Source organism: Haemorhous mexicanus, chromosome 1 (assembly GCF_027477595.1).
Source record: "Haemorhous mexicanus isolate bHaeMex1 chromosome 1, bHaeMex1.pri, whole genome shotgun sequence".
Classification (NCBI taxonomy): Eukaryota; Metazoa; Chordata; class Aves; order Passeriformes; family Fringillidae; genus Haemorhous; species Haemorhous mexicanus.
The window spans coordinates 142,072,090-142,093,746 of NC_082341.1; the positions used below are offsets into that span (position 1 = coordinate 142,072,090).

Below are 21,657 nucleotides of genomic sequence, written 5' to 3' on the forward strand. Positions count from 1 at the left end.
AAGAGTCAAAAAGGACATGCAAATTACCAGGAAAAATTTATTAGCTCTAAGACAAAATAAAAGATAGGCCAAGGGTTTGATGAGGGTTTGTGTGATGTAGTGACATAGCAACAATTTCAGTAGGGTTTTAAGTTTTTATTTTCTATTTTATTTGACAGTATCTCAGATGATGGAAAGATTGTGTTATAGGACAAAGACAGAACCTTGATAGGATAAAATTGATGACATCTATTACATATCCAGAGGTACTGTAGGAGGACATGTGAGAGATCTGATCTCAGCCTTCTGGTATGTTAGAGAACTAAAAATTGTGGAGTGAGAAAATCAGATTGTGGAAGCTGGTTTTAGGGAAACCTCTGAACTGTAGGCAGGTATTATTTTAGAGAAAACCGCCAGAGTAGTCCGAAAACAGATTGTGGGAACAAATGACCAAAAATAGTGGGAAAAAATAAGGACAGTTTTATGTCCTGACTTACATTTGGTCCAAACTGCTTACCAGATGAAGTCCCCTAAAAGTAGACTCTGCTCTGTAAATCTCAAGAAAACTGAAGCATGATATAATTATGAAGCTGTTCATTGTGGTATACAATATAGATATACATCACCAAAAAAAGAAAAATCTCAAGGATAGAATGAAAATTCATAAAATTTCAGAATCAGATTATATTCATAAAAAAATTTCTTGTGGATGCAGTCAATGACCATTGAATTCAGTATGATAACACTGAAAGTGATGAAAAGTTAATGCTCAGAGAAAATCTTTACAATACAGGAACCATTTTTGGTGCATCTTCTGGTAATTTATGATTAATGAACTTTCTGAACTGGATCTATTAATTTATTAGTCTCTGGGTGACTAAATTAGACTTTTGAATGAGACCCTAGCTAAGCTAAGACTAGTAAGGCACACTGGTAAGGAAAAATGCTTCTTTGGGTACATTAGTCACAAAAGCAAGTTCATATTCAATGTGGGTTCATTTGTAAATGGATGAAGCAACCTTGTGGTGCTGAAATCCAATATGGAAAAGGCAGAAGCACTAAATGCCTTTTCTACATCAGTTTCTACAGCAGCTGTGCTCCTAGGTATCCGTATGTACCAACATAATTTGTGAAGAAGAGGGACAGCCAATACTGGGAAACAACAAGAAAAAGGAGGCAGCTGTATTCAAGGGCAGGTGGCCAAATAGCTTTCACCAAAGGCTGCTGAAAAATCTCCCTGAGTCTGTGCAAGGTGGGTATCATCTATGAAAACCTATAGTGAGATGTTCTGACTGATCGTAGAAAGGCTAACATTACATGAACTTTTAAAAAGGACAAGGAGATGCTCAGAATCTTATATTGATCTCTGGAAAGAACATGGGCTCAAGTAAAGCATGAACTTGAAATCAGGAGAACATACATAAATTTACAAAAGTTGAGCTATATTTGATCAACTTGATTGTCTTCTATGACAAAATGACTGGCTACATAGGCCAGTGGTAGATGTAGCAGTGCTCAACATCAACAACATTTCTGAGAGCACCTTTTTCAGCAGTGTGTTTTGAGAGCTGACAAAATATGCACTGAATTGATATGTATTAAAAATTGGCCTGGCAGCTGTTCTTAAAGAGTAGGAATCAATCGCTTCATATTCAGCTGGTGGACAATAATCATCTGAGCATTAGGAAATCATCATAAGGTCTGATGCTGCCAGTTATTTTCATGCTTAGCCTTTATGGGGAGACAGAATTTATGGATCCATATATTTATGGATCAAACTAAAGTAGGAAAAGTAGCTGACACACTGAAGATCAGACCTTCAATCCAGAAGCCTGGCAAAGTCCAGCACTGGGCAAACAGAAACCTCATGAAACTCAGCAAGTAGAGGTACAGTGTTCTGCACTATTGAACATGTTCTCATCCTGAATAAAACAAATTGCATACTTATCAATATTAGAAGTGGTGGCAGCAGATCAAGTGAAATTGTTACTCAGCTGGTGAAGCTGTATCTGCAATTTTAAGCCCAATGTTTTGTCTCCCACTTCAAGAGAGATATTGATAAACACTCAAGAATTTGGAGATTAATAAGAGGCTCAAAACATATGCCCTATAATAAAAAGTTAAGGCAGCTAGACTTAATTAAGAAAGAGAAAGTTAAGGTATTATCTAGTAGCAGACCATAACAATTTCAGGAGCCAATACGAAGACAATAAAGCCAAACTTTTCTAAATGTGCCAGATAATACACAAGGGATGATTTTGAAGATTCAGATTTTACTTTGCAAGAAATTTCCTTCAATAAAGGCAGGCAGAGCTGGAACAGCATACACAAACTCCTACAAAATCTTTAATCTTGGGAGTTTTTAGGATTGTCTAGACAAAGCCAAAGCTGATCTGACTAGTCCTGCATTGGGGAGGAGGAGGGACTGGCCTTCTGAAGGACCCTTCCAATCAATATTTCTATGACTCACATAAGCTGCTTAATTGTCCTGAATTAATGCAGACTTTTGCATATATATATCAAAATGTGCTAAAGCAGCTCATAACTCAAAAAAATGAATGTTTGACCTTACTGTCTCTCAGTAATTTTATCTGCAAACTCCTGTTTCTGATAGGACAAAAGACGATTGTCATTAGGTTTGCATTTTCATAAAACCCCCAAACATTGGATATATTTTAATTAGGAAAAATGTATAAAAAAATATCAAATAAGGAAGCTAGTATACAAATTTGACAAAATTTGAGTTCGTATCTGTTTTTAAAATTTCCATCATTTGCCTCAAATTTGTGATTCCTCTTTAACAAAAGAAAGTAAAAGCAATAAAGAGTCCAAAATGAGCTGTAGAACCTCTAAAGGATGAGAAGGTTTAAAATTTTGAACTTCATATTAAATTTATACTGAATAGTAATATTCTAATAGTTGGCATTTGTGTAGCAAACTGCCTCATTTTAGGTTCTTTGCCTCCATTATTTGATGCATTTTTAAAATTATTGTTGAAAAATAATCAATTATGCAAGGAATCAAAACCATCTTTATGACATGTTCAGTTCATGCCTGCAACAGAACAGATTTGAGAGAGGACACTATTTTTAGCCACAGAAGAAACTGTACAGCCAGAAATAACTAATCATTTCTTAAAGTCCATATCTTTCAAATTGTAAACTTTGCAATATCATATTTTTTAATCCTAGCATAAAGAAACAATCAGCACATATGTTATTTCTTCTGCCTGCAGCAAAAGAAAGTAAAGATGTGTAAATTTTCAAGATTATGGACAGTGATTTTTTTTTAACCTGGCAACTTTCTACACACTACTGATCCATTTTTTTTTTTTTTTGTGCAAGCTACAGGTAGGTTCTGCTGTTGTCTTTGAGTCACAGTATGAGAGCTGAGCTAAGTCACAGCATCTCTCTCAAGAACATCCATAGGAACATTTTCACAGGTCAGTTTGTACATTACTTGGAAATATTACTGCAAAATGCTGGGATTCCATGATGTAATGTTAGAATATCTAAATCTTCCAAATTTCAGACCAAGAAAAATCCTGTGTGCTGAAAAAAACTAAACTGATGACTAAATATCAGGTTCAGAGGATTTCCTGACACTATGGAGGTCATTGGTAAGTCATCTTAAAAAAAAAAGTGTAATCTTTTCTCACAGGGCTTGTACTGTCAGACATTTGTCCTTGACAAAGGATCCACTTAAATGTTAAAAAGTGATAGGTGCACAGATCCCCCATAAACTAGCCTCATATCTCATGCTGCAAACCTAGTTTGATTTATTTTTCAGCATGTTTGGCTTCAGGTTTCCAAGTCTAGAAGCTCACCTTGCATATCTGCAGAGAAGGATATGTGATTCAGAGAAGATTTAAGGAAAATCAAGTGTGAAACTTCTAGTCAGTCTAGTCAATTAATGCTGACCTTCATTCTTCCAAAGAAAATAACTACAAACTAGTTTATTATATAAAATGAAAGAAGATATTATCATTAGTTATACTGTAAGTCAACCTGTTGGTAAAATAAACTGTCCTTATCATAAAGTTCATATTCTTCCTTCTGTCAGTAGAATATATATTTTTAAGACTACATCAGCATTTTTGTCCAACAGTATTTACTGCTTTGTTGTGACACAGGTTTGATCAGAATTCTTTAAATCTTTAAATCCTAGTGGGACCACATTACAGAGGTAGAGGGATAGAGATGGGCTCGTTAATTCATGTCATGAAGAGAGAACTTTAAGATGGTGATGAAAGAACATGTATGCCTCATAAAAAACCACCTGTTCAAGGATAATTCATTATATGAATATGGATATGTTTATTCCACTAGAACTAAAGAAAGATAGAAACAAGAAGATATGAAAACCTTTTCTCTTGATCTATAACATCTTATATTTTTTACATAGTAGCATTCATTCTAAAACTGAGCACATGAGAAAGATTTATTATTAGATTTAAAAAGATTTATTTTAGTGGCTGACAAGTAAAGTAAAATTGCAAATTCCAGCTGAATAATCACTAGTGTGTCTGAAATTTTATGAAACTCCTAGGGATGGAAAGTTTTTTTTCTGAAGTAGAATGTTTTTTTCAGTACAGGAAAAGCTGGCAGCTATAACTAAGTCTTCTTGACTTTATTTCAACATGGAAAACCTTTTATGCTCAAATATGCATCTAGCATCAGAAACAATGCCTTTAATACTCCAAAATACAGCTATGGGGAATTTTAATGTTAGAAAAAATATCAAAAAGGGTAAACACGGAATTACAGGCCCCAAATAATGTCATGGAATGCTCCAGTTTGTCTAAGAGGTTGAATTACAGATTTTGTAAATCTGTGTAAGAACCACGTAAGAGGAAATTAATGTGCTGAGAGCAGGTAGTGTTTGTAATCAGAACAGAAGTAAAACTGCAATACAGTGCTTCCAAACCTACACCTTCACATCTGAAGAAAGCTAAGGAGATGTGACAAGAGCATGCTCTTCTCTAAAATATATTAAATTGAACAGAAATCAAATTTTGATTGATCATAGTAGAGATAAAGCTAAACCCTTCTTCAAATTACTGTGTTTTCAAATGAAGGCATTGTAATTGGAATTGTACTTTCTTTTCAGAAAGGAAAAAAGAGGCAACTTGAAAAAAGTATAAATATTTCCTTCATTACAGAGAGAGTGACTTCAAGAAGGAAAAGATGAAAGTGTGCTATTTTTTAATCTGCTAGGTATAGGCCAGAATGGAAAAGATTTTCCACGGTACTAGATGTTTTTTAACTAAGTGTAACACAATAATTATTTGTAACATTCCTTCTTTGGAAGCCTATGTAGCAATTGAACAACAATTAACTTAGGAGGAATTGAAACCAGGTTAATTTGAACAGGAATTTTGTCAAATTTGCTGAAAATTTTTAGTCTGCTTTTGTTCCTTGTAAAACCTTTATCAATGTATGAAGTTTTCTATTTGAGCTAAATGCACCTGTTTTACTAATATGCACCAGTGCTGTTTTTTACAAGTATAAATCCATGAAGATTATTGGGGGATTTTTTTTTCTAAGAGAAAAAAATGTCACCAAGATTAATGAGAAATTAAGGAAAAAGAAGCGCTGGAAAAGATATTGACACTGATACTTGTATATCTTTCATACTATGGTTCAATAATTTGAATCCCTTCTTTCATTTTCATCGATGCATTTGAAATAAGAAAGCCTGATACATCATCCCAGTGTACAGTTAAAAATAATGCTAACTAAAATCCTAACATTTTGGTCTAAAGAGAAAGATGAGGCCATGATGATCATCATATCTTTTTCGAGGTACTGCCCTCACATAAGTTTAACTAGAATAATCTTTGTAAGTAGGTCTTTTCATGATCACTTGCAGAGATAACTCTAGAAAAGAACTGGCAGGTTGCCTGTCAAATGCTGTTGCTCTCAAGCCATATTTTTGAAGTTAAAATACAAAATACCATCCAAAGAAATGATTCTAGAAAGTATGGCAGTAAATACAGCTCTTTTTTTTTTTTTTCTCTGAAAATATAAACTTTTTTACTTTGAAAGCCAACATTAGAAATTGCATTTTTATAAAATTGATTATAAAGCTTGGATGCACATTGAACTTTTTCTTTTCTCAAAACTAGAGAAATAAGGAGACTTTTGAAAAATTGAGAAATTGTAATAACTGTCTCCTAGCTAGCACATTTACTCAGGATGTAATTTTCAATCCTGTCTTCTGCTTGATTGCAAGGAGAAAAGACAAAACACACACACAAAAAGGCACAAGAAGTTATGTAAAAAAATGAAATATCATGATTTTGTAAAATCTTTGTACATCCAGATTATTCTGAGTTCTCTTCAAATGCTTAGAAGTATGCTGTGTGCTATGAACAATACAAAATATATAGAAAACAAAAGTGAATGTATCAAAACCAATTAATTTTAAAATCATCACCCTTCTTCTTCTTTCTTTTTTCTTTCATCAAGGTGTTTCATGTTTTGTAAACATAATGTGAAATTAGCATATGATGTGAAACAAGAACATAGATTTATTTTTTTTTAAACAGTCTGAAGTATCTTTGTAAGTAAAATGTAAAATAATATGCATGTTACCCCTTTTAAATAAATGTTCAACAATTGAAAAGGAAAAAAATCAGAAACTAAGAAAGGAGAATAAAATTAATCCAAAACATTCTTAAAAATTCATTATGTGTCTCTACTCCTCAACCACTCTTGATACTGGCATTAAGAGTCAAGTTAACTTATAAAACAACATAAAATATTTTGAAAGAGTACTGAAAGCCTTTTTTATCTTACAAGATAAGGAATTTGAAAGACAGTTGTGAATAGAAGAAAAAATAATAAAAAAGTTTTCTGGATTAAGAGTTCTAGGCCAATTTGAGGACTGCTATGGAAATACATCTACATATATAGAACTTCTGGGTTCCAGAAAAACACACTGAAGGGACCATTATTTCTCTATTAGACTGAATGAATATTTCTGTAAGATGTGAAATTTCTTCTCTGCGTTTTTTTTTTTTTCTTGTGTTTTATTCATTTTTACTTTGTCCTTTGCTATACCCTCTAATACAACATGCATGCTCAATATTTATAAATCTCACAGAGTATTTGCATGAGAAAATAACATAAACTTACCTTCAATCCTATTTTTGTCGGATTCTCAGAGATATATGATCTCTCCTAGGTATTCTATCTTTTTGCATACTAGGTACATGCTATATTGCATTACATAATTTTACACAGCATTATAGTGCAGTTCTCTACTAAGAAGGTCAGTTTTGAAAAAGTCCTCAGCAACACAAATACATTTTCAACATATTCATTTTCCAAGTTCAGTGTTAGAGAAATGATACAATGGTAGAATTTTTATTTTACCTAAAATCTGAGCCTATCCGTTTTCCATTTTCTGGTTCTCCAGGATCTGGACACAAATTGGACGCCTGTTTAATACCTCCCTCATTTACTGGAAAAAAAAAACAAAAAATAAACAACAACAAAATAAAATAAACAAAAAAAGATATAAAGTAGCAAAGTTTTTAGAAAATACAGAGGTAAGCAATTAACAAACATGAGAGTATATTCTTTTCCTTTTAGGTCTTTTAAAACAGATTTTCTACAGAATATGATCACCCATATAAACTCTATACATAAATTTGTCCTCCATATAATTAACAAAGCATGTATTTTCTGGGGTTTTTCCCCAAAAAAACCCCACAAGTTTTTTTATCAGATGTATTAATCAGCTATTTCTTTTGCTTGCAATATTATTGAATCCATATGGAAATGTTATTATTATTTTTTTAAAAACATTAACATGTAAAGGAATGTTCATCAGGTTTAGGGCTGTAAGATTTTATTCTGAACTTACACTAATAAATGTCATCTCCACTAAGAGCTGACCTTTTCTCCTTGAATTGTAATAAAACTTGAATGTGTAAACTCCTGCTGAGAGAATTGTCCTTAATCAGTATTGAAAATGGATATATACCCAAAAGATGGTGATCTGAAGGGAAACTCAAAATGCCAGCTTGATTTGCATACATTTATCTTGCAATAAACTAAAATGGATCTTCAGAAAGAAACTTCCTGTGCATCATTCTCTATTTTTCCAGAAATTCGTATGTAACAAGCCAATCATATCTCAGCATATTCAACCATCTATTCACAAAAGTGGAAAATTAGCAAAGGATGTTAGTCTGCTATTACTTTATAAAGTCATGGTTTTACAAAAAAATATTTTAAAAAAATTGACAGGAGGCCAAGTAATTTGTATTAAGCAGAGAAATATTTTAACCTTTATTCATCTTTATTACTGGTGAACTAGACCAATGGATTTGCAGTATTAGAATTTTACTTTCTTTTAAGGAAAAGGTTTGCATATAATTAGGATAACCACACTGCTGTATTAAAAAAAAAAAAAAAAAGGTAGATTCTTACTATACTTTTAAAGGCTGTTCACTAGCTTTCAGCTTTTAATGAAGAGGAATATAATTCAGAATCCTTGGGGGTTTCTCTTCCTTGAAATTTGTCTTCTTACACACTCAGAAAGGGAAGAATTGGTTTGGTACCCCTGAGGAAGCCAAAGGCCAAAGGCAAATGTTGTAGAGGATTAAGCAGAACGCATCTCAACACAGCACGCTGCTCAAAACACCTGTCAAGCTCAGTGCTTGTCAGCTGGAACCACAGTATTTACTCTCCTCTGTCCCAAGACACCTGTAACATGTCAAAGGTGGCTCTAAAAACACTCCAAGGCGATCTCTGGATTTCTATGTTCAGGGGACTTATGGGCCAGGAGGAGTCTTCCATCCTGGTTTCAGATTTTAGTCTTTTCCTCCTCCAATAGATCCAATAGATGTACATGTGATGAAAGCGTACTAGCTACAGAAACCCAAATTCATGCTGATGTCGAAATATATATATTTCTCTGACAACGACCATTCCATAGACTGCATGGAAGGCAGTCAAAGCCATCTTGTTGGATAATGCTCTCTTTGAAATATCGGGTGCTTCATTATGAGACATGAGAAACAGAATCATCAAAAGTGGCCTGCATATAAATAGAGGACATTCAAACTTTTCTGACATTAAATATATATTAAAACTATAGTTTAAAAATTATTCATGATGTCTGATATTATAGGAATTATAGCGGTGCAATTTGGCTATGCATTGTAAAACAATGCACACAGAAGAAATTTTTACTGTAAAAAATAGTGTTTAAACAATATTATCTCTATTTATCATAGTTCATGTTTTAACGTTTCAAATAATTATTTTATTTTTGTACATCATTTTTCCCCATACACAGGTAATAGAGCAAATATCCATATAGAAAAAATGTTTTGCTGGATTGCAAGACACAAGAACTATTTTACACTTCGATTTCTACCAGAAATGGAAGCTTGAAAATCTTATTGGTTTTCGACACCTTCTGTATAAAGTTTCATTCCTAGAAACACCTTATAGGATATAATTTTAAATTATAATATATGGAATTATCAGTACTCATAAACAAAAATATAAAGGCTTATGTCAAAAAAAATCAATAAAATAATTAAATTTTTAAAAAATTAAGACATATATGGCACTAAAAATACAGAGAAAAATTTTATAAGTAGATATTAATTTTTAATTTAATCCTAATTCCAAAATACATTTCTGCAATCTTAAAGCCCTTCTGGTTTTTGTAAAGTGCCTAATGAAAAGTAATTTCACAGTTTAAGATTTTTGTATTATGCTACTTTCATAGTCATAATGTCTGACTTTTCAGTCTACAGTCCTATGTAATTCCACAGATGTCTGTCTATATATTTTTGTTTTACACCTCAGATGCTTATGCACAACAAGCAATTAAAGGGTTTCCTGTAGTAAATTAAATGCATCTAGTTCATTCATGATCTGGTCATGAAACTGCTATCACGAAAGTCCACAGTTTGAATGCAGATTGAATTAGATCCACCAATTTATTCATTTGTTAGTGTCAACACTTCCTAATAGAAGATGATGCATACTTGTTTCAAAGTGTATCACCATATCAAATATCTTCTGGTGTTACTCAGTGCAAATCACCTGAGCATTACTATTGAATGTTGTACGACTGATACATTAAAAAACTCCAAAACTATATAAAATAATGAAAGGACATACAGATGAGAATGCTAGACAAAAATTTCTAAAGACATTGCTAATAAAAGGCATAATGTAAAATAGATATTCACTTATCCTTATTTTCACTAACAGTTGAATGTTGGTTATTGTTTTTCTTAAAGAACCCTATCTCTCATTGTAATGCAATGACTCTTGACCTAGCTGAGGCCACACTGAGAAAATTATCTTGTCAACAGCCAAATACATAAGCTTTTTAGGAAATACTATTTCTTCAACATTTTCAGCTACCAAAGTGACTAGAGAATCAAATGCTAAACTATAATATAAAACCTTTATTTTCTATTTATGACAAAATTATGGTCACTAAAGGTACAAATCACCCAGGCTTTCACCTTCACTAATTATTGACTCATATATGTAATCTATTCTGCATAATCAATAACAAAAAGATAAAGAAGTTTCCAGCTTCATATAGAATATGATAACAAATGAAATTATCTAAAGACCTTCAAAAATACGTTGATAAATTTCACCACTAATTTCATAGCAATCAGCTTTGGATGTCATGAATATCTGTTGCTTCATTATAAATATGGAATTCATTTTAAAGTTTATATAATAGAAAATGTAATGGTTAGTCCAAAATAATATCGTTTATCATCCACTGTATTATTATTGTATTATTATTTGTAACTACAGAATCACATATGGGCCATTAGACAGAGACCTCAGTAATATACTTTATAAACACTACTGTAATTATCTTACTGTTACTTCTTCTGCATAATCAGTCTGTTTTCCATTGACCCAATAGGTATAAAAAGAATATTTGTTTTTAAATATCTCAATACAAAGTTTTCAAGTAAACCAGAAATGTCTTACAGAACTATTTAGGTGATGCAGTTTACAGAGAAGTTGAATATGGCAATACATGACATGACAAAAATTGAACAGAAGTGCATTTTGCTTTTTTTTTCTGACTTGGTGAATGCTAAAGGGTCGTGGTACTTGGAGATATCTTTGTCTAAAAAATAATACCTTGACAGTTTAAAATCTAACACTGAAAATAAAAACATATGCTAACGGTGCTAAGTTCTGAAAACTGAATCCATCACCAATACTTTAAACACTTAATTAATTCAAACATGTCCAGCCTAGGGAGCTTCAAAAGCAAATCCTTTCAGTCCTGTGAAGAGCAATGAAATGTAGTATAATTCAACATATGCTAAACATTTAGTCAATTTTATTTACTTTTAAATATTTAAAATGTGGTTCTATTCCAAAAAGGCCTCTATAAAAATGACACATTCTTTTTCAAAAGTACCCTTTTAATACATTTAGAGACACACCTGTTTAATTTGTGCTAGAAAGTTGCCAGACTCCTCATGATTTAATCAAGACTTGGTCCACTGAGATGTCAAGCACTTTGAGTTTCTAATTTCTGTAACTAAAATTACAGAAGGCACCAAGCGACTCCAGAATTCTTAAAGCTACACGAAGTTAATCAGTTAAAATGTCAAACTTAATGACCTTATATGTGCAAACTTACTGACCTTATATGTGGTTGTGCACTTGTAAATGAGGATATGCTATAGTTTGCACAGCATCTGATGCTACTTCTAATGTTCAATTAAAAAGCTGTTCTCTTACTCAGAGCTGAATTTACAGCTGACACATAAAAGGCTGGATATTTGTTTCCTTTCAAATACTGTAAATTTACTGCAAAATATTAACAAAATAACATGTCTTTATACAATGCCAGATTTATATAAAGGCTGTCTTTGGTGTAGAACCATACTTAAAAATCCACCATGCAAACTGGAGAAACCAGTTCTATTATCAGAATACATAAATAATTACACACAAACAGCACACCACAAACTTCACTCTTGCACTAGAAAAAAGTAACAAAAAGGAGTACACTCACAGATAGAAAACTTGTTGCTGTTGTCTTTCCCTGGAAACAATTTAAATCCTCTAGATTTAAAATCTATGGCCTTTTTCACTAGTTAAAAAAAAAAACAAAAACAAAAACATGTATCAGGCAATACAATCTAAAATATTTCATTTGACAAATTTTATCATGGAAGTATATACAAATTAGAGTACTGGCTACCTCACAAGTTCAGATTTTGCACCTTTGGTGTGAAACAATTTACAAAAAAAAAAAAATAATAATTGGACCGGTTTGTATACCTGAAAAAGGAAAGAAATAGTATTTGCAACTTAATTTTATTCCTACATAAATAATTAAAAAAAAAAAAAAATAAGGCTAGAAGTGTTTATTTCCATGCACCACATAATTGTGTAAAACATTGTCACACATTTATGGAACTTGGAAAATGAGAAGAATTATAAATATATTTGCTCAAAAATTAGCTGTTTCTTCTGTGGTGAGAAAAAAAAAAAGAAAAAGGAAGAAAAAAGGTATTTGAATGTAGAAAATAAAATACAGTCTAGTATTCTGCGGTTGGTTCTTCAGCTGGTCTTCTTTCTAGCTTGAAAATTGTTATTTGCAAAAATGTGATATGGAAGGTAGCTGTCTCCCACCTCTCCATTAAGCCCAGAGATCATCTCTTTCTGTAAAAGTCCTTCTTGTGGGCTGGCTTTATGATATAAACAATTAATCCAGGCAAACTTTGTGGCCTCAACATATCTTTGAAAGAAAACAACTAATAAAAAAGAGAATAAACCCAAAACTTCACATTTATAAAAAAATGTAAGCAAGAATAAGCAAATAATCTACAAGAAACTTTTCTTTTCAGTCATTAAACTAAGTGCATTAACTCTAATAGTCTTGGCCTGTATGCAGTGAAATCTGAAAGCATACTGAACACTGAAAGCATACATTGAAATGGACCTGCTTAAAAGTTTTAAATTTTAAGTTGACTTTATGTACAATATACTTGAGTGGCTTTATAGCCACTATAGCCACCATATATCTTTTAAAAACTAAATAGAAGATGTTTTGTCTTGGCTACAAGCAAATTCTGCTGATGATGACAGCATAAATTAAAAGAGCTGCATCTAGGAGAACTTAACCTAAGTAGAGAGACTCTAGGTATCTCATCAAATAATTTTTCATACTCATTACTTCTTACAGAAAATCAATGAATGTCAAGGAACCTTTACATTAGGTAGAAATACCACAGTAGCAAAATATTATTGATCTATTTTTATGAATAAAAGTATCATTACTAAGCAGAAGAGAAGAACAAGATTCACAAGATTCAGAAGAAAGAGCATTCTACTAGGGAAGACAATTTACAGGATGTCTAGGAAAGACAATTTATAGGATGCATTAATAAATATTTTTATACCTTTGATTAAAGAGACCAAATTTTCTTATAAATACAGAAACACTATTATCTCAAAAGGCAAAATGCAAATTTACTTATGTGTTATTATAATGTAACATATAAACATTGATAATGGTTCTGGAAGTACATTATTTGCAGAAGTAAAACATGCATGTTAACACAAAGTACTAGATTTGGGGATTTTTTTACTCTTAATAGGAGAAGGCTCTCTCCCTGTCCAAACTGAAGTCCATAAGTAATTCTATCCTTAGGGGAAACCACAGACCGAAGAACTCCACCTTCTTACAGCAGAGCAATACTGGAATAACAGCAATGCTCTCTTGTCATGGTCTGAGCTTCCTAAAATGTTATTTCTATGTAAATAGGAATGTTAGACTATAGCTCTAACCCTCTCTTGGCTTTCTGTGAGGGTCAGTTTAAAATAACTCCTCATGAATCAGAAGATAGGCTTCGTTATTCTCCCAGCACCTAAGCAAGATGGGAGTGGTCTTAAATATATGATCACAGATGCTGGACTGAATTTAAATGTTCTCATTAGAGATATGTTTGTCATTTATTTTCAGAAGTCATCAAAACAACACACATACAAAGGAAGACTGTCCTGCATTTCTTTTTTTCTTCTGTTTCTACTCATTCTGAAACGTGTAGCTGGCATATCTCTAGTTTATGTACACAGAAGAGTTCACAAGATCTAATGCAGATCTGCAAATAGTTAAAAGAGTGTCTTGGTGACCACAGTGAAATCAAAGATTTTTATAATAAGTTGCATCACTTTGCCAAGACTATTAAATACCACTAGAAAGCAAGCAATTCCAGTTCTCTAAAGCACATTTACAAGAGAAGAATTTTACTCCTAACTGAGGTTTTTATGTTGATTTACTGAACAGTAGTTTCTGAATACATTGTGAAGGAGTAGTTGTAGAAATTTGCATGGCAAATATATCGACTCTAAACTATGTGTTGGGCTGCAAATGCATGAATACACCTAAAACTAACCCCATCATCACAAAAAATTTCCTACCCAATAAATAGATTATTTTATACTTGGCAAAATAAGGGTTCTTTTGCATGTCAAACACATGACAGTAAGTACTGAAAGTGGATTTCACTTTTCAGAAGTCTCAGAGGATGGATTCACAACAACAAACTGTGTAGTTGTACACATCTAAGCCCATCCACAAAGAAAAACAGACGCTTTAAGAGATCAGTTAATCTGGTCTTCAGATACCTATTTTTGCATAAAATGAGTTTATATGCCCATTTATCTCAAGAAAAACTGTTCAGAAGTAACAACAGTACAAATATTTAAATACGGTCAGACTAGTATGTTCTCATATATTTAAACAGCCAGGAGCAAAGAAAATAGATTACACCAACGAAGTAAGATACTCCTGTGGAGACATACAAATATAATAAGAAGGCAGTGAAGACAAAATTATATTCTAAAAATAACCTAAATTTATAAAAACCTATATGACATAACCATCTTTCCAGTGTTATAATACAAGGGGAGGCTTAATTTTTTTTTTTTTTTAATGACACTTTAAAAACATATGGCATCTAGGTTGGTTGGTTGATTGGTTTTAAATTTATAAAGATTTTATTCTTCAATTGTTTATTTTCGGAGAAGGAACACTGGTGCACATCTCCTATGTGAATAAATCTCTGACAATCTTAAATCTATTTTTGATCACATGACTAGATGAAGCATAAAACGTAGCATCAGAACACTGTGAAACCAAATCAGAGATTAAGTCAAAACCCTGAAAATAATTTAGGCATCCACCTTGGGATTTCCGCTCAAGCTCATGTTTTTTGTTCTAGTTCAAGTCACTTTAATACAAATACAGAATTCTTATGATAGAATCATAGATTGGTTTGGGTTGGAAGGGACCTAAGAATCACCTAGTAACAAGTACCTGTTCTAGTTCTACCTCACCACCCTCAAGGTAAAGAATTTTATATCTAATCTAAAACTACCCTACTTGGCCTTAAAGCCAACCCCCTTCTGCTATCACTACCTGCCCATGTCAAAAGCCCCTCTAGAGCACTCTTGTAGGTCCTCTTTAGTAAATTTAAGGTGCTCCAAAGTCCTCACAAAGCCCTTACTACTTCAGACTGAACAGCTCCACCTCTCTCCCTCTAACTCTTTGTAATTTTTTCTAAGGTTAGAAGGCCCAATATTTTCTGTAAAGAAGGAAAATGGATCTGAATGCTGTATTAAGGAGAGAAGTCCCAGTAATAAAGGCAAGAATTTTTTCATTTCAGATGTGTGACCTAATATTCAGTCAATAGACATACCAGAGACATGCACACTTTTCAGGCAGCCAATTTAAAGTGAAACGTGTTCACAAATATTTTCTTGAAGTTTTTGACCAAAATGGTCTCTCATGTACGATAATGAAGATTCTAATACTTACAGGCAAATTTTTAGGCACACATAAAGACTAAAATATTGTCTTCTCTCTTTAAATTAAAAGGCTGTGTAATTATGTATATTTATCCAAGATCTTAGATGCATGTATGCAATTTATGCAGGCATGCTATATACAAACACTTGTAAGAAAGGACTAAGTGACAATTCCAGCATTTTATACTTCAGGATAGGCACTGCATTAAAAAAGGGCCTCAAGTAAAGAAGTTTTAAGCATAGATACCATTAAAAAAAACCCACTTCGATGTAAAATTTTAATAACAACCTAAAGTACAGCAACATCTCTAGAAACACTAGAAACAAAATTTATTTTGAATGAAGATTGTTCAGCTGACATAGTTCTGGCTTCATTGAAAAAGTGTGTCCTGAGGGCCAAATGAGAAAAAAATTCAAGAAGGAAAATTTGCTTCTATAATATGGAAGCATCAGGGTAATACAGCCATTTATTTAAAACACTGTCCACCAACAAATTCACATCTCTGTTTTGGTTGTGCAACAGCATTTATGTCACAGAAGTATCCAGCTTGTCCTTTCTATATTTTGTAAATTTTCAAATCAAATACAAACAATATTTCAAATGCTCAATAATAAAACACCACTGTTCTATGCAAAGCAGGCACTCAGGTTGTATTATTTCAACTATACAGAACAATGGAAACAGGCCCTCCCCTTTCCAGACCTACTCTTTATATTCACTATCACTCAGCTGACGGACGTGGAGAACAATATAATAACATCAAAGCCATTATTTCAAGATTGCATCACAGCCCTACTTAAATTACATATGCAAAAGCATAATACCATGGGGAAATAGGTTATCTGAGAAATAACAAGGAATTAAATTTTCAACTGCTTTCTGAAGAGGCAGAAAAAAAATTGTTTGGAATACAGTGTAGAACTGATTTTGACTTGTGCAGAACCAGTAATTCATTGATTATTTAAAATCTTCAATATATGGTGATGGCAGATTTTACTCACAACAATTCAATTTGTAGTTACAGAAAAAAGAGTATTGTATACCTTGGACTTCCAGCATTGGCTGTGCATATGCAGATATGCCAAATACATAATGCATGATACTTCCAGTTCACCTTTGGCATATGTCTAATTCATTGTAATTCTTCTAGAAGTACATTGAACTTACTAATCACTACTCATGAAAATGTCAGTTACTTTTTTTTTTCTTTGCATTTACATCATATTCTCTACTCATGGGATACAACTAACTATCCCTAATTTCCAAATTCTAATAATGCAAGAGTTAAATACCCAGGTATCTTAGACATCACCACTAAAAAATCTCTAAACCTAGTGATTACCTAAGTAAACTTCACTGTAACCCAACACACCAACTAATGTAGCATTATCTGCTAGAACCTTTCTGCACCTTGAAAGTCAGCATGAGAGAGCATGAATTTTCTTCATTTTTGTAGTACAGCATGAACTGCATAGGCTAACAATTTCTTAAATATGAAGAGCCATACAGAAGATGGAAAGACGACAAAGTGATGAAACACTGACTTTTCATACTAATAAATTTTTACTTTTTGCATAAGTTGATCTTATTTTTTTCTTTACTACCCACCCCGACCACCCCTTTAAACTCTAAAGATTTCCCCATATCCCTCTCCCCTTTAAACTCAAATGTACCCTGGTAAAATCAAATGGTATAGAAGTTTATATATCAAATTACTGCAACTACTGCATTACTATACTGAATTATTGCACTGTATTACTAATTTTAAATTATCAAAATTGCAATTTTTTCTATTATATTCTATTTTATATGTATATGAAATTTCTCTAATTAAAATATTTTTAAAAGGAAGTAAATATATTTAGTATGTGTTTTTTATATTAAATTCTAATTTCACTACTTTTTTTTAAATATTCTAACTAAAATAAGTCTGATTTATGCCAACAATTTATGGTCAAAAGAAGAAAACCTGAAATACCAAGGGAAAGTAATTGCACAACACATCAGACAAATATCAATTACAGAAGTAAATATTGTTACTGTAATGAAAAACAATTAAGAACTGCAGGACGTGCAAAGAACATGAATAGGAAAAACTACTTCTGAGAAGAAAATTCACAAGCAGTAAAAAAGGCAATAATTAAATGAAAACATTACCACAACTCATTTATAAAAATCAATATGACTGATTTTGTTTTTTTCCCCTTTCTTCCTTCTAAGCACTCCAGACTTGACTGTTGGATGAAAAAATTATCTCCTTTCCTCTTTCCAAGTGGGAACATATCAAGAAGTTTAGGATATTATTATCACTTTTTGTCTAATAAAAACCTTGACCTTAACGATCCATCTATTATAGAGCTCATCCACCAAACAGAACGTATCTGTGGATTTGTTGCACATACTAAATAGATATTTCCAAAAGTATAATGAAATATTAAACAAATCTAATTCAGTGATTAAATGTTTGAGTGCTAGGTTACATATATTTCTTGAGACTTTCAAAATTTTCTTAGAAAACCACTTATACACAAATAATTTTATATACAAATAATCTTAGAAATCTTACGGCCAAATACATTTACTTTCCTCAGACTCCCATCCTTGTAGTTCTGGGTTTCACTAAGAAAAACAAAGAGACCAAAAAACCCTGAGGACATATGCAGATTGATTATCTGCCAGATTTAAAAATATTAAACATCTCTTCAAAAAAACCTCTCCATCTTTACTCCTCCTTTCTTCTTCCTGCTTTTAAGTAGACCTCAAAAAAAAGGATATGTGAATACATATTTTCTAATAATTCCTTAGAAGTTTTATATTGAATAATCCTAAAGTAATGATCTATCATACACTTTTATCAGAATCTTAAAAAAAAAGGTAAATAATTCTCTCATAACATCCTTTGGTTCTCAAAAGTTTCATTAGCATATGATTTAATTTGCTGTATCAAATCTTAAAATCTTCTTGCCTTCTACCAGCATAAATTCTCCTGTAAGACAGGAGGAAAAAGAAATGCTGGTTTTATAGGGAACACCCAGTAGCAAGATTTTTCCTCCCTGATTCATTTTTTCCTGGCCATTTCTAAGATACTAAATATAGCCAAATTTCAAAAAGCATAAGGCAAGTACTCTTATAGAAGAAAGGGGAAAGGACAGAAAAATTATAAAGGCTTACAAGAAAGTAATGAAAAACATAGACAAAGATAGAGAATGGAGATATCCATAGAATTATAAAATTTTGTAAAAAAATTGCTTAAGTAGAATTATCAAAACACATACATTTCCTCTAACTGAGAATATATGGTTAAAAAATTACAAATGCGTGGAGACATTTCTAGTCTTTAAAAAGAGAAATTTGGAGTCGTAAAATTTTTTGGAATCCAGAGTTCTCTTGAAATTATTTTTTCAAGTAAAGCACAGAGACACTTGTGAACTGCTAGACAATGACTACAGTCATCCATGCCATTCCCGGCACTACTTGAGCCTGAGTCTGCTAAGCAATTTTTTTTCCTCCAACTACTGTGTCTCTTTTTCCAACTCTTTCTTTTTTTTGAAATTTAATTTATGACTTAAAAACTGTACTAGAGGTCTTTTCCATTGTTTGCACCTGGGAGTAATTTGTTTCTCAGGGGTATTTACCTATGATGTATTTCCATATTAAAATGGAAATAGAGAAAAGAAGAGAATATAGAGAATAGAGAATAGAGAATAGAGAATAGAGAATAGAATAGAATAGAATAGAATAGAATAGAATAGAATAGAATAGAATAGAATAGAATAGAATAGAATATGTGGAAGGGGCCAACAGCAATCCATACTCAACTGCCTGACTTCTTCCACGCTGACCAAAATTTAAGTCATATTATTAAGCACACTGTACAGATACCTTTTAACATTTGGCCACATGCCTCTACATATCTTTAGACAGTAAAAATATGCTATATAAGCTCTCACAAGAAAATGTTCTAAAATATCTCTCATGATGTATGCGTATACACAAATAAAAATTCTAAAACCTTAATAAGTAAAGTATGTAGTTGATACAAACTATAGAACAATAGGACTAAAAGCATTACTAAACTCTGAATTTACGGTATGAAATAAAAATCATAGAAAACAAAAATATGTCACATTATCCTCTAATACTCTAGTCATGATGAAGCCAACAATTAGTAAATACTTAAAGAGGGGAAAAAAAAAAACCAAACCAAAACCAAAATGAAACTAAACAAAACCCCAAACAAACAAAAAACAAAAAACAAATCACTGGGAAATATAATGTTTCTATCATGTTTCTATCACATTTCTATCGTGTCTCATTGTCTTCTTGTTTTCACATCTGAGAAATACAGATCATACTAGAAACTGATTGTAGAATCAAAAAGAATTTCTACTAAATCTCAGCATTTGAATTTTCTAGGTTTATCTGAATGAAAGGGGTTAGGGATCTCTTTTTTTTCCCCCCTTCTTCTAAATTCAGGACACAAACTTTCCTGAATTTAACCACTTGGTTGCATTAGAATTAAGGACCCAAAAGATGCTGTTTTTCACTACTAACTATTCTATATAAATATATTTTTCATTAGCCTGACAAGGTGCATCTTCAAAGTAAGTTTCTCATCCTTCAACTACTCCCTCCTTCTACAAGGTTTCAGTTTTCCAATAAAAAGAACTCTTCTTACTCATCTCTCTAATAAAAATATTTACATATTACATACTAACTAATCCTTACTTAAGTTCTCTACATACTGACATTCATTTCAAAATTTATGCTTTCATCTTGTCTTACATTTTATTTTGTAAGGTGGGATGATCAGGAAAATGTAACACAATTATAGTACCTTCCTTTATCTGATTCAGCCTGAATTCTTGTTGGTGGAGAAACTGCGATCATGTACAGTATTCCTCAAGAGATCTCACTAGTGCCTTCTAAAATAATACTTGTACTTCCCTAAGTTTAAGGAAAGTATTTCACCAAATGCATCTAAAGTTCCTTCTTCCAGCTAATAAGCTTTGAGAAGATTATAATCAGTCAGCTTTTGACACAATTTAAATTATTATTGAGATCCAGGTCGTATATATAGTACAGCAATTTAGAGCTAGTAGTTGAAATTTATAAACCTCTAAATGAAATATATAAACCTCTAGTTCTCTCTATACATCTTGTTCATGCATAAACTTCCAAAAATTTTTTAGAAAACAAGAGAACATTGTTATTGTCTATTCATTCTGAAACATTTTATTCACAAAACAATCCCATAGAAGGCCAACAGTACCACTCTTTTTTTGCAGTTTTGATTTTGCATCTTTGATAATGTATCATAAAATTGCACTATTTGAGTCTTACTAGTAATATTCTCAAAAATGCCTACAGTTAGGTCTATACACACAAAAAATTTTCACAATTTCAAATATTCACACTTACATATAGTAAGTTTTAGTAACTATATTTAGTATATTAAATTTTGTCTTCTAAATTATGAATTAATTTGTATAACTTGGGAGTGTAATTTTTAAATTAAAAACATCAAATAAATATTCTAAAGTAAAAGCCAATTTTTAATAGCCATTAAATAGAGAATAATTTTAAAAGTAATTAATAATAAATTCTTGAGTAGGAATTCTTAATTCCATAGTTATTTAATATGCACAATTTTTAAACTTCTGTGCATAATGCATTGTCAAAGAGAGGTTAAAATACTTCAATAATAACCTACAGGAAATTTTATAGAAATACCTCTGGAACATAACTCCTTGATAAAAATTCCTTCAAGTGAATTAACTATTTCACATTCAAAAAAATTCCTTCAGAATATGTCTGTGTCTTTTTAGTATGGAA

General features: G+C 31.9%; 1 protein-coding gene across 3 annotated transcripts in view; it reads right to left on the reverse strand.

Annotated features, from left to right (window-relative positions):
• Window positions 1–21,657, reverse strand: part of CSMD3 (CUB and Sushi multiple domains 3) — a 583,179-nt gene that overhangs the window by 323,032 nt on the left and 238,490 nt on the right. For 2 of the 3 annotated variants that reach the window (XM_059857877.1, XM_059857801.1), the window contains 2 exons: window positions 12,019–12,096; window positions 7,359–7,446 (listed from right to left, as the gene is read on the reverse strand). In XM_059857877.1, coding sequence (XP_059713860.1) covers window positions 7,359–7,446; window positions 12,019–12,096 — 166 coding nt within the window. The remainder of the gene's footprint in view (window positions 1–7,358; window positions 7,447–12,018; window positions 12,097–21,657) is intronic. The other variant, XM_059857957.1, reaches the window with a different exon arrangement.